Source organism: Bombus affinis, chromosome 2 (genome assembly GCF_024516045.1).
Source record: "Bombus affinis isolate iyBomAffi1 chromosome 2, iyBomAffi1.2, whole genome shotgun sequence".
NCBI classification, from domain to species: Eukaryota; Metazoa; Arthropoda; class Insecta; order Hymenoptera; family Apidae; genus Bombus; species Bombus affinis.
In genome coordinates, this window is record NC_066345.1 from 16334866 (window position 1) to 16347535 (window position 12670).

At 45.3% G+C, this 12670-nt stretch overlaps 1 protein-coding gene across 4 annotated transcripts in view; it reads right to left on the bottom strand.

Moving 5' to 3' along the window:
• Positions 1 to 92: 92 nt before the first annotated feature.
• LOC126928642 (PDZ and LIM domain protein Zasp) overlaps positions 93 to 12670 on the bottom strand; it is a 25960-nt gene continuing 13382 nt past the window's right edge. For 2 of the 4 annotated variants that reach the window (XM_050744256.1, XM_050744250.1), the window contains exons 7-16: positions 12206 to 12391; positions 12016 to 12115; positions 11595 to 11741; positions 10945 to 10998; positions 10024 to 10147; positions 3684 to 7467; positions 2848 to 3034; positions 2642 to 2762; positions 2437 to 2552; positions 93 to 2326 (exon numbers count right to left, since the gene is read on the bottom strand). In XM_050744256.1, the coding sequence (XP_050600213.1) occupies positions 2249 to 2326; positions 2437 to 2552; positions 2642 to 2762; positions 2848 to 3034; positions 3684 to 7467; positions 10024 to 10147; positions 10945 to 10998; positions 11595 to 11741; positions 12016 to 12115; positions 12206 to 12391 (4897 nt within the window). In that variant the 3' untranslated portion in view covers positions 93 to 2248. Of the gene's footprint in view, positions 2327 to 2436; positions 2553 to 2641; positions 2763 to 2847; positions 3035 to 3683; positions 7468 to 9446; positions 9492 to 10023; positions 10148 to 10944; positions 10999 to 11594; positions 11742 to 12015; positions 12116 to 12205; positions 12392 to 12670 lie in introns of all 4 variants that reach the window. The other 2 variants (XM_050744262.1, XM_050744266.1) reach the window with 2 other exon arrangements.

Genomic DNA, 12670 nt, shown 5'->3' on the forward strand with positions numbered 1-12670 from the left:
GCTCGCGGCTATCTTAGATCCGTCGTCGAGATCTTTCCGGCAAATGGAGATCTCTTTGGGATATGGATATGAAAGAAACACCTGGGCAATAATTTACATGAACATTTTAGTTTATTGTAAGCAACACGTAACACGGATACAGAAGCTCGTGCGATATTCAGCTAGTAGTCGATCTGATTAATATTAATACTAATCGTAAATTGCGCCCGTTATGATATTGCATCGGTCTATCACGATCGAACATCGAACGTCGGGATTGCTTTTCAGGATCGAAGGGACATTCTTTCGATCGAATCGCTTTTTTTCTTGCACGTTTACGCAACGTATTGCGACAACACCGCGTGTTCTTACTCACTAAATTATACAATGTACGCTTAAACATTTCCCTCCGATTTGCCAGCTTCGCTACCCAGTATATCTTATCGTAGCTACTATACGACACGAGCCTGTAATAATGGCACAGAAATCGGTAACCTTTTCTAAAATTACATGGCAATTGCTATCAAGTGAGAATTTCTCGATTCTCGAAGTCAATATTTTCTTCGTATTTTAATTTTGTCGCATATCCCGAAACTTAGACACCTAAAATCTATTCAAGTAGAACGAGAAGCGTATTTTCCTCGTGTCTGATCGTTTGTTCGATTTTACGCAAGCTTTCCGAACGTTCAATCGTCAAAATTAAAACTACCTTCTTGGTGAAACGATTGGCCGACTAAACGACTGGAGGAAATCGAGCCTGTTATTTCGCTCGTTCTCGATCGCCTGATTTCAGACTGGCATAGTTCCGCTGGATGATTTACGGCGAAATTCGCATGTATGCAGATTTTAACAAGTGTCTCTATCGTTGATCGGTAATCCACACGTCTTACGATGCAGAATCACCAGTCAGGTATCCGTATATTATTAAAGGTTGAATTAAAAATTTGACATGAAGAATTAATGAACTTAGACAGTGCAATAATCGCGAGAAATTTGTCGAAATTGGAAAATTTCATAAATCAAGGACAAATGTATCGCAGCTTTTATCTTCCGCATACTTTGAATCATTGGCAATTAGATCGCAAGAGGGTTGCTTGTCACAATTTCCATCAACAGCTAATCCTCTTCGAATCTTCAAAGGATTAAGCCGACATTTTCGTGTTGGATACACCTTGGTAATGCGAAATATGCGATAATGCCAGTAATACTAATTGCTTGGATGACCTTTGCGTGATTCGAGCAGGAGACCAAGTCGGCGCGTTTATTGTATCGTTGCAGAATTTTCTGCGGCAACGATTTTACGAGGTATTCGAGACCTGTCCGCCACGGAAACGTGATTACCCGTCACAAGCGAAACCGCAAGGCACAAGGAGTTCGCGTCTCATCGATATCTTACGGCTGCTTGATCCACCAATTAGTCGTGGAATGTCGAGGCAGCGAAACTCGAGGAACTTTGCCGACGCAATTACCTCTTAGGAAGTTCTTCTTCTGTACTTTCGTACAAGCGAGTCTCTAAACTGCGAAATCGGAAGCACAAATTACGTGACTGTATTTCGCTTCTGACGAAGATTTTTCCCCTTTCCCCGCTGAAATTAATTACCAAGCAGCCTATAAAGTCGGTTCGATATCGAGTCGCGACTATTTGCCGCGAGGATACGACTTTATGGCATGGATAATCGTCGACGCGATAATTGTCATTTTGGCCGAACGTAGCTGAATATTTAATTGCCGGTATAATTACTTAGATAGTTACATGGGCGCATGTAAATAGTATTTATCGTAAGCGAGCACGAGCGCGGCCGATCACGGCAATTCGAGAAACGTGATCGTTCTGGGACTGCGATCCTCGAAGTACGAAGGACACTGTTTCTAATTTTCGATCGACTTTGCCGACTTCGAGGTGTCCTGCTTCTCTAAGCAGCGGAAGATATTCGAATATCAAGGAAATTGTAATTAATCGATACAATTAGATTCGTTCGTAAATAAATATATTCGCAAATCGTCCTACGGTTATTTGACGGTCTTGTCAGCGTCAATTCGTTGGGTTAGTTGTCGTCGATCGAAAACATACAACAAGAACAAGAAGTAATCACGGTAAATTATAATTTGTGCAGAAAGAATTCGTGCTCGTAAAGCTAAGATACGCGTTTTCTTTGTAATATTTTCCGTTTCTCCTATTTGTTTTTCCAACGCCCCCGTCGCCCCCTTCCTCCTTTGTTTCCACGCCCCCCTTTTTTTTCCTTGTGCGTTAGAACGAAAGAATCGGGTTTTAACGTGCATGATTTTTGCAGAATGGACGACCGCCTTTCGCGTAGAAACTTTGGCCCTCGAGATTCTTCTTACACATCTGTAACATACAGATACACACCGATTAACGATTAAAATACGTTTCTTTAACTTTCTCCGCTAGAGATCGATCGGTTTATTTCCAGAAGCATTCTCGCACTAATTGCGTACCGTGCAGTTGAAACACTGGCTATGGTAATTATTGTTCAGGGCCTCCACCCAGCGATCTCCAGCTTCGACTGGGAATCCACACGCGAAACATTTCGTCGTGAACAATTCGTTCCAATCTGCGCAATAACGTGAAAGAAAATTCAATTTTTTAACGTGCTTGCTTTCAAGTTGGCTCTTTAAATCGAATTGAGAACATTTAACCAACCGGCTTCGCAGTAGGGCAATCCTTCTTCGAGGAAGAACTGACTGTTGCCAAACAGCTTGCCACAATAGGAACATTTGAAGCATTCAGGGTGGAAATGTTTTCCAATTGCGTTTAGACAGTCCTAAAATCATAACCATAAACGGATAAACCGATGAGTTTCAAAGGTAAAGTTATACAGGTTTAAATAGCTTTCGCGAGAAACTTACGCCTTTGATCTTGTTGTTGCATCTGTTGCAAGATGGGGCGATGAAACGTTCGAAGCAGTATTCGCAATAGAGTTGCCCCTTTTCTTCTACAAAGCCGATATCTTGAAGAGGTCGACGACATTGGCTGTTTACGCAGACGAAATGATCGGGGCACCAAATTTGTCCCAAAGCGGTAATGAATGGTCCCCTAAATAATCGCGATGATTACACATTTTTCCAAGTCTCTGATGGAAGCTGGTATTTTGATACGAAAGAAGCAAGACATAGCACAGCAAAGAACGATCGGCCATAAGACAACTATTTTACGAACCTTATGCACTCTTTGTCGTTTTTACAGCACACTGGTTTTACGACGAGACCATTTGACTTGTGATTAGTATTTTCTTCGTTAGCTGTTAACATCGTGCAAACAAGTGAACATTGTTAATCACGTCAGAACAGGATAACGAATTAAAGTTATTATTAAACAACCAAACAAAACAAGTTTTGTCAAACAATACTCGTAAATTATAACGCACTGCAGACGTTCTTTCGTATTTACAGACAAACATCACCGATTTTCTAATCTAACGGTATCTCCTAATAAGAAGATCGGATCAAATTCGTACACAATGAAGGTGTAGCCAAACTCTGTCCAACAAAGTGTTTAAAAACATCATCAGTCAGATAGTCCCTTCCCAAGCGCATGTCGATGGATCGATATTTAAAACACGAGGAGCTAGAAAAGCGACTCAACCGTCGTCGTTAGATGACGGAGAACAGAAAATATGAAAGGGGGATGCGGCAAACACTGAAAAAAACAACAAACGGAACACCTAACAACAAAGGGGGAGTACCTGACGTAAGAGTTGCAATAGGCGCACAGGGGCAATCGTGATCCCGGTCCAGTTGCTTGATTTAGGATGCCCCTTCCTCGCTTTGGCGCGCTGCTACCAGCGAAAGTTCCGCTCTTCGACCCGGCACCACCGAGACCACCGACTCCGGTACCTAGATCCGGGTGGGATGACAAATTTGGTGGGTCTACTAAACTGTGGGTATTACTAGAGGGTTCACAATGGATACCGTCCTGACAGTAATTTTGGGTTCCACATTGATTTCCGGTTTGACAACGGTTGTTAATCGAACATTGATCACCTGACTGGCAACGGGTTTCGGTGGAACAACAATAGCTTTGGGTTTTGCAGCAATAACTCTTAGTCTCGCTGCAGCTTTGCCTTTGGCTTTGGGTCTGAGCTTCGGGCTTGTACAATTGCACGGTGGGAACGTTCTGGCCAGTTTTGGCAGTCAGTCGTGCGAGCTGCCCACTCAGATTAGTGCGAGGCTTGTGGATAGGCTGGAAGGAGTTCTTATTTTGAGAGCAGGCAGTGGAAGTGTCCTCATAGGGTAGAGGGATCTGTGGAAAAGGAAGCTTCGCCCTCGATGAAGGTAGACCAGGTTTGGAGCAGGGTGCCACGCAAACGGATCCATCGGGACACGGTGATACGCAGACTCCGCTCTCTGGACAGTTCGGAATATCGATCTCGCAGGCAGATTCTCGGCCGCAGCGACCAGATGGTTGGCCACAGGTCCCAGTTTTCATGCCAAAGCAAGGCGAAACGCATACTCCCGAGCGATCGGCAGTTGGGACCACGCATACGCCTGATTTTTGGCAAGAGGTGTTCGGCCCTTCGCACGGTACCACTACCACGCCTGCTTTGGTACCTTGATCGGAGTGAGCTTTGCAAGGTAATACCGTTACACCGGTGTCTGGACAGGGTTTCGATGCCGGAGTTCCGTAACTAACGTGACGCACTTCCGTCGAGCTGCTGTAAACTGGCTGAACGGCGGAGCTCGTTTCCGTTTTCGAGACCATGGGACAGAGCAGTGAAGGTTTGGAGGGACTCGTTCTGCTAATGGCACATACGCCTTTAGGTGGTTTCTCTCGTAGTTCTGTTCTCTCTGGCAAAGGCCGAGCTGGAACTCTTCTCTCGCATCTTTCGAAATCTTCGGTGACTTCGAGCGATCTTTTCACCACCGATTTCTTCTCCTCGCTCGTTTCCTCGCTGGTCATATATCGTTTCTCTTGATACTGAGCATGAACCGCGTCCGTGGGTTCTTTGCCTGGATCGTCGGTGCGTTTTTCGTCGAAGTCTACTGTCTTCGATGCAGCGTACTCGGCGTGTCTATGCCCGTCGTCGGTGTCCTCGTCTACTTTATAAGACACGCTCTTTTTAGTAGGGAAATGTATCGAACTTCGCTTCGTAGGTGGAGGATCTTCTCTGATTCTGGGTGCGTGAGCCTTCACGTAACAAGGAGGAGGTTCCGGAGGTCCTTGAGCAGGTGATTTAGATCTTCCTGGAGTTGGAGTCGGAGTTCTGCTCGGTATATATGTGTGACTTTCAACCGCACCTCTTCTCATGGCCACTAAATTTCTTTGATACGACGGAATAGTGTCTGGTTTCTTCAGAGAAGCGGTTATAACTTTGCTACTCGGTGTCTGAGGTCGCGATCTCACCGGAGATGGGGAAGTATCTCTCAGACGAAAATCAGGCGGAGGAGTAGGCAAAGGTCGAGGAGTGCACGGTTTAGGTGGAGGTTCCGTTCGGCTGCTTCTTCCCTCGCCGTATAAGATATCAGCAGGAGGACAATGGGCGCTTCCGTCTGGGTAAAGCGAGGGTGTCTGAGAACGACTGGCGATTTTCTGGTCCTCGGGTCCGATCTCGCGACTAAGAGGCGTATACGGTCGTTCCGGAGCGATCGTGAGTGCTTCCTGAAACGGAGAAATCGGTCGAAGTTCTTTCTTGGGCGGTTTAGGTCGACACCTATGGTCCAAGTATATAGTTTCCTCCGTGTACACTTCCTTCACGCTGCTGGAAGATGTACTGAGAGGCGTGTATGGTCGATCAGGCGCGGTCGTTAGAGCGTTCACCATTTCAGACTTCCACTCTTTAGGAGTCGAATTCTGAAGGGCAGAATGAGGTATCGGTTTCGGGCCTGTATCAGTCTGCTTCATAAATTGAACCCTTTTTTTATTCGTTTCCATGATTTCCTGAGCTGGAGGATACTTGGAGCATACGCGTCGATCCCTCGGTGCTTGTTGATCCCTCAAACTTTTGTGGACTTGTACCTGTTCTCTTAAACTCTTTTTGCGCTCATCTTCGATGCATCTTCTTCTAACGCGTTCCTGAACCAACACTTCTTCCGTGATCTCCTCGTAAGTCTCTTTGATGAGCTTCTTGCGTCCGGGAGTGTCGCTGTCGGCTTCCGTCACTCTTTCCTCGCGAACGACCGTCCTTCCCAGAGGTTGTTCTCGAACTTCTTCCACCTCTTCCTCACCTTCCTCGAAAGTCACGTGTCTGCTTCGTTCTTCTTCCTCCTGTCGTTTTCGTTCCTCTTCCTCGCGTCGTCTTCTCCTTTCTTCTTCCTCCTCTCGTCTCCTTCTTTCTTCCTCTTCCTGTCTACGTCTCTCCTCCTCCTCCTCCTCCCGCTTTCTCTCCTCTTCTTCCTGTTTCGCTTTCTCTACCATTTGCTGCACATCCACGGCAGAGGTGACCACTTCGGCAGACTCAACGACCGTCTTTTCTTCAGCGTCCTCGACGTCTCTTTCGACCTGAGTGGTGGTCCTTCTCGTGTAAGTTTCTTCTTCTTTTTCCACCATTTCTTCCTCCCTTGTTTCCTCTCTGGACTCCTCTCTAGGTTCTTCCACAATCGGAATACTGGGTTGCATCGGTGACGGTTCGACGGTTTTCTCTAAAGTCATTTTCGTCTTGACGTGCATTCCACCGACATCCTCTTCCGACGTCTCCGTTATGAAGTCGTGTTCTCCTTTGATTCCTACGGTACCTTCGTCTTCGATCTCATCCGCCGGTCTCAAGTCTATCACCTCCTTGTCGATCTCGGTCGTCTCCTCCTTCGCTTCTTCTTGCTTTACCGCGTGTTGTGTTGGCAGCGGCGGCTTCTCGCAGATAGTCTGTTCGCGTCTACAAATTTCCGCCCGGTACGAACGATGCTCTTCCCGAAATGGTTGATTCTTCTCGCATATCCTTTCCTCTTGACAGATTTCCTTCTGATGGAACTTCTTGCACACTTTAGCAGGCTCGACCCCGCTGTAACTCTGTTCGTACAGATTGCTGCCTGTCGTAACGGTGGCTGTCCATGGTTTTGGTATAGGTTGAACGATTCTGGTAGGCGTCAGAGATCTCCTGACACCGTCGGTCGAGCTGGCTCTCGATGTTACCTCGCCTCTCGACTGTCTGCCGATGGTCTCCACCAGCTCCACCTTTCTATAAGCTGGACCTGGACAACTGACTCGATCCATCGGTTCTTCCTCAAAGCGATAGCACTGTTTCGTAACTCTCTCCACCTCCCTATCTGTGCTTTCGTCTCTGTTTCTTGACAGCGCCCTCTCGCACGCCTCGATGCAGGCTTTCTTTTCTTTTACCGCTTGTCTACTTCTTCGATCGAGGGCAGGATTAGGATCGATGTACAAAGGACTGGCAGTGGGATAAGTAATATCTTCGATCGGCTTTGGAGGCGGCCAGGCCAGGCTTTTCGATTTTACAGAGCTAGGACGGTACTCGGTTTTGGTGTTCTCGACGATCTCGTAATAGTAGGACTTTTCGTGGGTTTCCGTCGAGCTTTCTGGGATCATGATGTTTCACGGGATCGTTCCGAAGGAGGGAGATCGATGGAATTTTGCCGGGTGCACGGTCGCAAGCGAGCAAATGGAAATCAGATTGCACGAGGCACACAAAACGTTTGACACACGCGTTTGATAACACAGGCGTAGGTGGGAGTTTTGGGGTGTGTTAGAAAGAACGAAAGAAAAACAAAGAAATCAGCTGTGAGTAAGAAGCACATTGACCGATACGTGCCCGTGATCCTTTTATCGTAAAGCAAGTTCATGTTGACGATTATCGATTATTTAACTGAAAAGATAATGGGCTACTGGATCGCGGGCACGTCCAGGATGCTAAATAAAAAGAAGCGCAGCTTAAGAATGAAAAAAGATAATAAACGATAGCCAGGATCACGAAGTTACACATTTTCGTGATCGGCTGGCTACGTTCAAGCGATGAAAAACCAAAGCTCGTGATTAAAGCGATTGATCAACGCGTTAATTAAGCGTTACGAGTGAGCAGACGCACTTCTCCAAAATCATTCGCCACTCGAACACTCTGTCATTGAACGATCTACAGATTCGAAGATCAATCGCATCTCTAGACGATCGTAAAAAAAACAGGGAACACGAATTTCGAGCGCTGTGGGTTAGCATCTCGACCTTGAGTGCACCTCGAAGGAGTCGATGCGAAGCTAGGAAAAAATGTAGTTAATCAACGGTACTTTGGAGGATCTTGAAGATGCGTGTACGTGTGTATACGTCCATGTATTGTAATATATACGTGTGTGACATGAAGTGGTAAAGGGAACAACATGTATTGAGCGAAGAGCTCTTGTTCGGCTTAACTATCGCTTTATTTCGCAATTGCAGTAAGTTCTCAACACTTTACGAGAAAATCATTTGTCGACAATAATACACGGCTCGAGTCACGATCTTTTTAATTTCGAAATCACCGATTCATTCGATCGATAAAACGGAGAACCGAACAATTGGCGGTCGTTGAACAAATTCTAATCCCGTTTCGAATCGCTGTATTCGAGATTAAAGAAGAATCGCGAACATCGAATGTAAATAGTTATTTGCATAGAATTGGATTGTTCGATTCGGCTGTCAGCACGAAGACGACGACGGCGTAGCTGAGAGCTACCGACTCATGCGAATGTGAGGGAGAAAGGTCTGGGTTTCGGGTTGAAAGATGGACCGGCTGAAAAAAGATAAGAAAAGAAAAAATTATGTCTGGAGGATCATGAACGGAGTATGACTTTTAATCGAAGTACCAATTCGATTTCCGATTTCTAAGCCATTCTTTTTTCGCTCGTATATGCGTATAAAATCATTCGCTATCGATATCGTACGTGCGAGTAGTATAAGAAAAAAATAAAAAGTATTTATACAGAGGAGATACCATCGCGAAAAATAACACATTGTCGTCTCTATCAAAGTCTCTTCATCGTTACGTAAGATCTTTCTATCGAAACAGACTTGACTCATTTATACGCTATTTAGGTCTCGAATTCGGTCGTCCCAGTTTTCTTTCTGATCAGGCTGCATCGTTGTTGCTCCATAGGACCCACAACGATCTCGATCGAAGTTCAAATAAACGTGTCACCCTGGCGACCGTGATTGTCGAGAATGTCTCGCGATGTAGAATGAAATGTCGCAGCCCTCAGAAATCGTCGTCGACGTCGTGAAAACGACGAGCGGATGAAAGCAAAGTTCGACAGAGAGCTTGCAAACGACAAAAACGTGACGGCAAATAGTTCGAATGATCCGTCGATCGTTGTGAACGCGCTTCAATGAACGGAGTTGCGAATAGAAACAGATAGATAGATAGATAAACAGATAGATAGATAGATAGATAGATAGATAGATAGATAGATAGAGAAAGAGAGAGAGAGAGAGAGAGAAAAAAAAAGATAATGCGAGGGACACAAGCCAAATGGGGCATATTAGCCAAAGCTAGAAACTCGGTCAGAGGATTTGGATCTAATCGTCGTACCTCTGAAGGGCACATTTTTTGGCTTTGGTAGTACCGAGAAGAGACCTATTTGCAACAATCGAAGACAAAGTGAGGCCAAGGATAATAGGCGGGTCCCGCCATTAGGATTACACCGATCGACCAGAGATCGTTCCTCCAGATACCAAACGAGAAAGTCGAGCTTGTCATCGGTAATTTATACGACCGCAATTTCCGCTTTTGTTTCCTGCTGGCGTTCCGGGTTGACATGGCTCTGGCGTGCCTGTCGTAATTATCGCTAGAATGCTCGCGTCGCGACGCGGAATTTCATGCACGTAACAGTCGAGGCGAAAAGCAGAGGTACTTCTAAAATCATGCTACTACGGAAAAGGAGCTCAACTTTTATCTCTTTCGTCTTATCCTTTTTATAGATCTCTTTTCGTTTTAAAGAGGAACGTAGTTACATAACGCGATCGTCAATTATGTAATGACAAGTCGTAAGATGGAAGAACGATTTCACGTACGTTTAAACGGCGATCTCGACGATTCTCGTAGACACTTTTCCCTCGTGATTCTTTAGCGAGTCTAACCGCGATGTATTACGAAGAAAGAAACTTACCGGTCACAGTCTGACTCTGAGGTCGCGGTAGAGTGCTATTTCCTGTATTCGCTAGCGGCGGTGATGATATAGTACTGGATCCTCCAAAGGGTTTAGGACCAATTAAATTGTTCGATGCTGGAGCCTGCATGATAGAAGATACTCGATTATTTATCGTTCTTGTTCGATCAAAGCACGAATGATGGTACAATGATACGATTAACAATATGATTGTGTGATCGGAACAATTAACGGACAATGACGTTTTGCATTTCAACAAATAACAATGAAGGTACACGTAGAATTTCGTTAGATGTGAGATTAGTGAGGCGTCGTGGCAAACAACATGACAAATGCGATGCATATTGCTACGTTTAATAAACTAGCGTGTACGTAACGAGTCGAGAATTTCGATTAGCGTCAGAAACGAACGACGAACACTGATAACAATTATATTCGCCGCTGCCTTGACATCACGTTGCATCGACACACAAAAGAAGAAAAAAAAAAAAAAAAAAAAAGAACAGAATATACACGGTCTTATCTCAGCAATCGCGCAGCATCGCGATCGTAGTGAAATTTTCTCCACACGTTGGCATCGTTCTCTGAAAAAAGCGACAACTTTGAGAGAAACCATGGTGTCAGCGACGTTACCCTTTCGCGCACTAAATCACGAACTCAACGGAAAGTTACGAATTCAAGCACAACGTTCGCGATATATTCTCCATGCTCGAATCACACAGCAAAGGATTTCGTCGACCTTCTTTTTTTCTTTTTCTTTGCGTTTAAACTTTTCGACGTACTTCTCTGGAGAACATATCTGGTATTCAAAGCAGCGGCACCGCGGTCAGCGTGATTTTCATCGGATCGCTAAGGACGTACCTTACCGAGCGTAAGGTTTCGAGTGTGAGACGTTTAAGACGAGTCGCGTTGGGACATTACCTGCACTGATCGGAAACTGGGTGGATTGACGGGCGAAGTGCCAAGGCGGGTGGGCTGTAATACATAAAACGACAGAACGATGTCACGTGGAAGTGGCAATTAAAAAGGGGAGAGATTCGTGGCAGAGTCGAGGCAACACGCACACTCGTAGTCGCGCCAGGCTAATTAGTCACAGCTTCGAAATAATCGTCGCCGACGCGAATAATTCAGATTTTCCACTGACAAAACCTATTCTTGCGTTTACTATCGGGAAGTACAGCAGCGCATCAGAAGGACGATCAGGTCGAATATCATAACGATGAATATCATCCGAGTGATTCATATCTCTTTTCTCGCCGAACTTTGACTTTGTTTTCTTGTTTCTATTTTGCTCGATCTCGTTTTTATATCGATCTGTATTCCTTCTTGGCTACGTTCGCCGCGTCTTTCGAACGACTGTTTACTTTCGAATTTAACTCGGAGACAAGATCTTTCGGATGTTCAAGTATCATAGAATTCGTCGACGACGAGACCGCGATCGACGATGCCGATCGAGATTCGACGAATCGTCGTTCGCATCGAAGAACGTTTGTTTGGGTAACATCTCGGGAAAATGTCGGAGATTTAACGACGGTCTTACTGTCGGATAAAAATCACCGGTATTGCCTAACCTCTGTACAACCGGTCTGAATGGTGATCGTGCTCGTAAACGTTTTCGATTCCCAGTGGCAGTTGTCGTTGCTGATGCAGCCGTTCCTATTCGGGGACGATAGCTGAGAATTCGGGAATCCGTAATCGGGACTCGTACGGTTGCTAGCCTGGAAAAGCAATTAGTGCCAAGCAAACACCACACGTGTTAAGTCTTAAAACTGTTTTCTTCCTAGATTCTTTGAAATTCGATAAAATCAAGTCGATTGGAAAGAACGATGCCCCGAGATATCAGGCAAGATCGAAGCGAACAAACGATCAACTCGGTGTCATTTGCGAGCGCGGAAAGCAAAATTAAATGCGATATTTCGAAACTATATAGGAGGCACGTAAGAAAAAGGAAAAACGTGGACACGAGGACGCGATTAGGCGAAAGATACTTACGGAGAATGGTTGAGGCGATGATGCGTGATTACTCAAAGGTGGAGACAACGGTGCATTGGCGAGTGCAGCGGAAATCGTGCTCGCAGGAGCCTTTCCGCCTCTGTGACATTTAATTGGCACTTTATTCAAATTCTGCGCATATTTCGATCGTTATTCTATAGGTTTCGTGTCGTTATCATATAATACTTACGGTGGTATGGTAATTGGAACCATGCCAGCTGGTGCATTTTGCCTGGCGACTAGTTTCGCGTGAATGTCGCAGTACAGTTTGTTGTTGATATTGTAATAACCGACGTTCTTCAGGGAAGTGCCACAGGTGGAGCATTTGAAACACTCTACGTGAAGATTTTTATCCTTGATCCTTACGAACACACCCCTGCGGAAAAGAATGTCCGATTAAGATGACGATCGATCTTTATCCGTTCGATCGTTTTAATAGGTGCAAAGTGCATTGTTGTCGGATGTGCCACGAGTTTTTCATCGAAGTATTCAGAGGAAACAAAAAAAAAAAAAAAAAAAAAGAGGGGGTGGGATTCGATACCTCGACGAGGGAGGCCGAGAACACAGGGGTTATCACGTTGTATCGTGGTGTTTCTCAAAAACTAACGTCTGTTCGTGGTTGCGATGCCGTGTTAAGTGAAATGAGTCTTAGTTA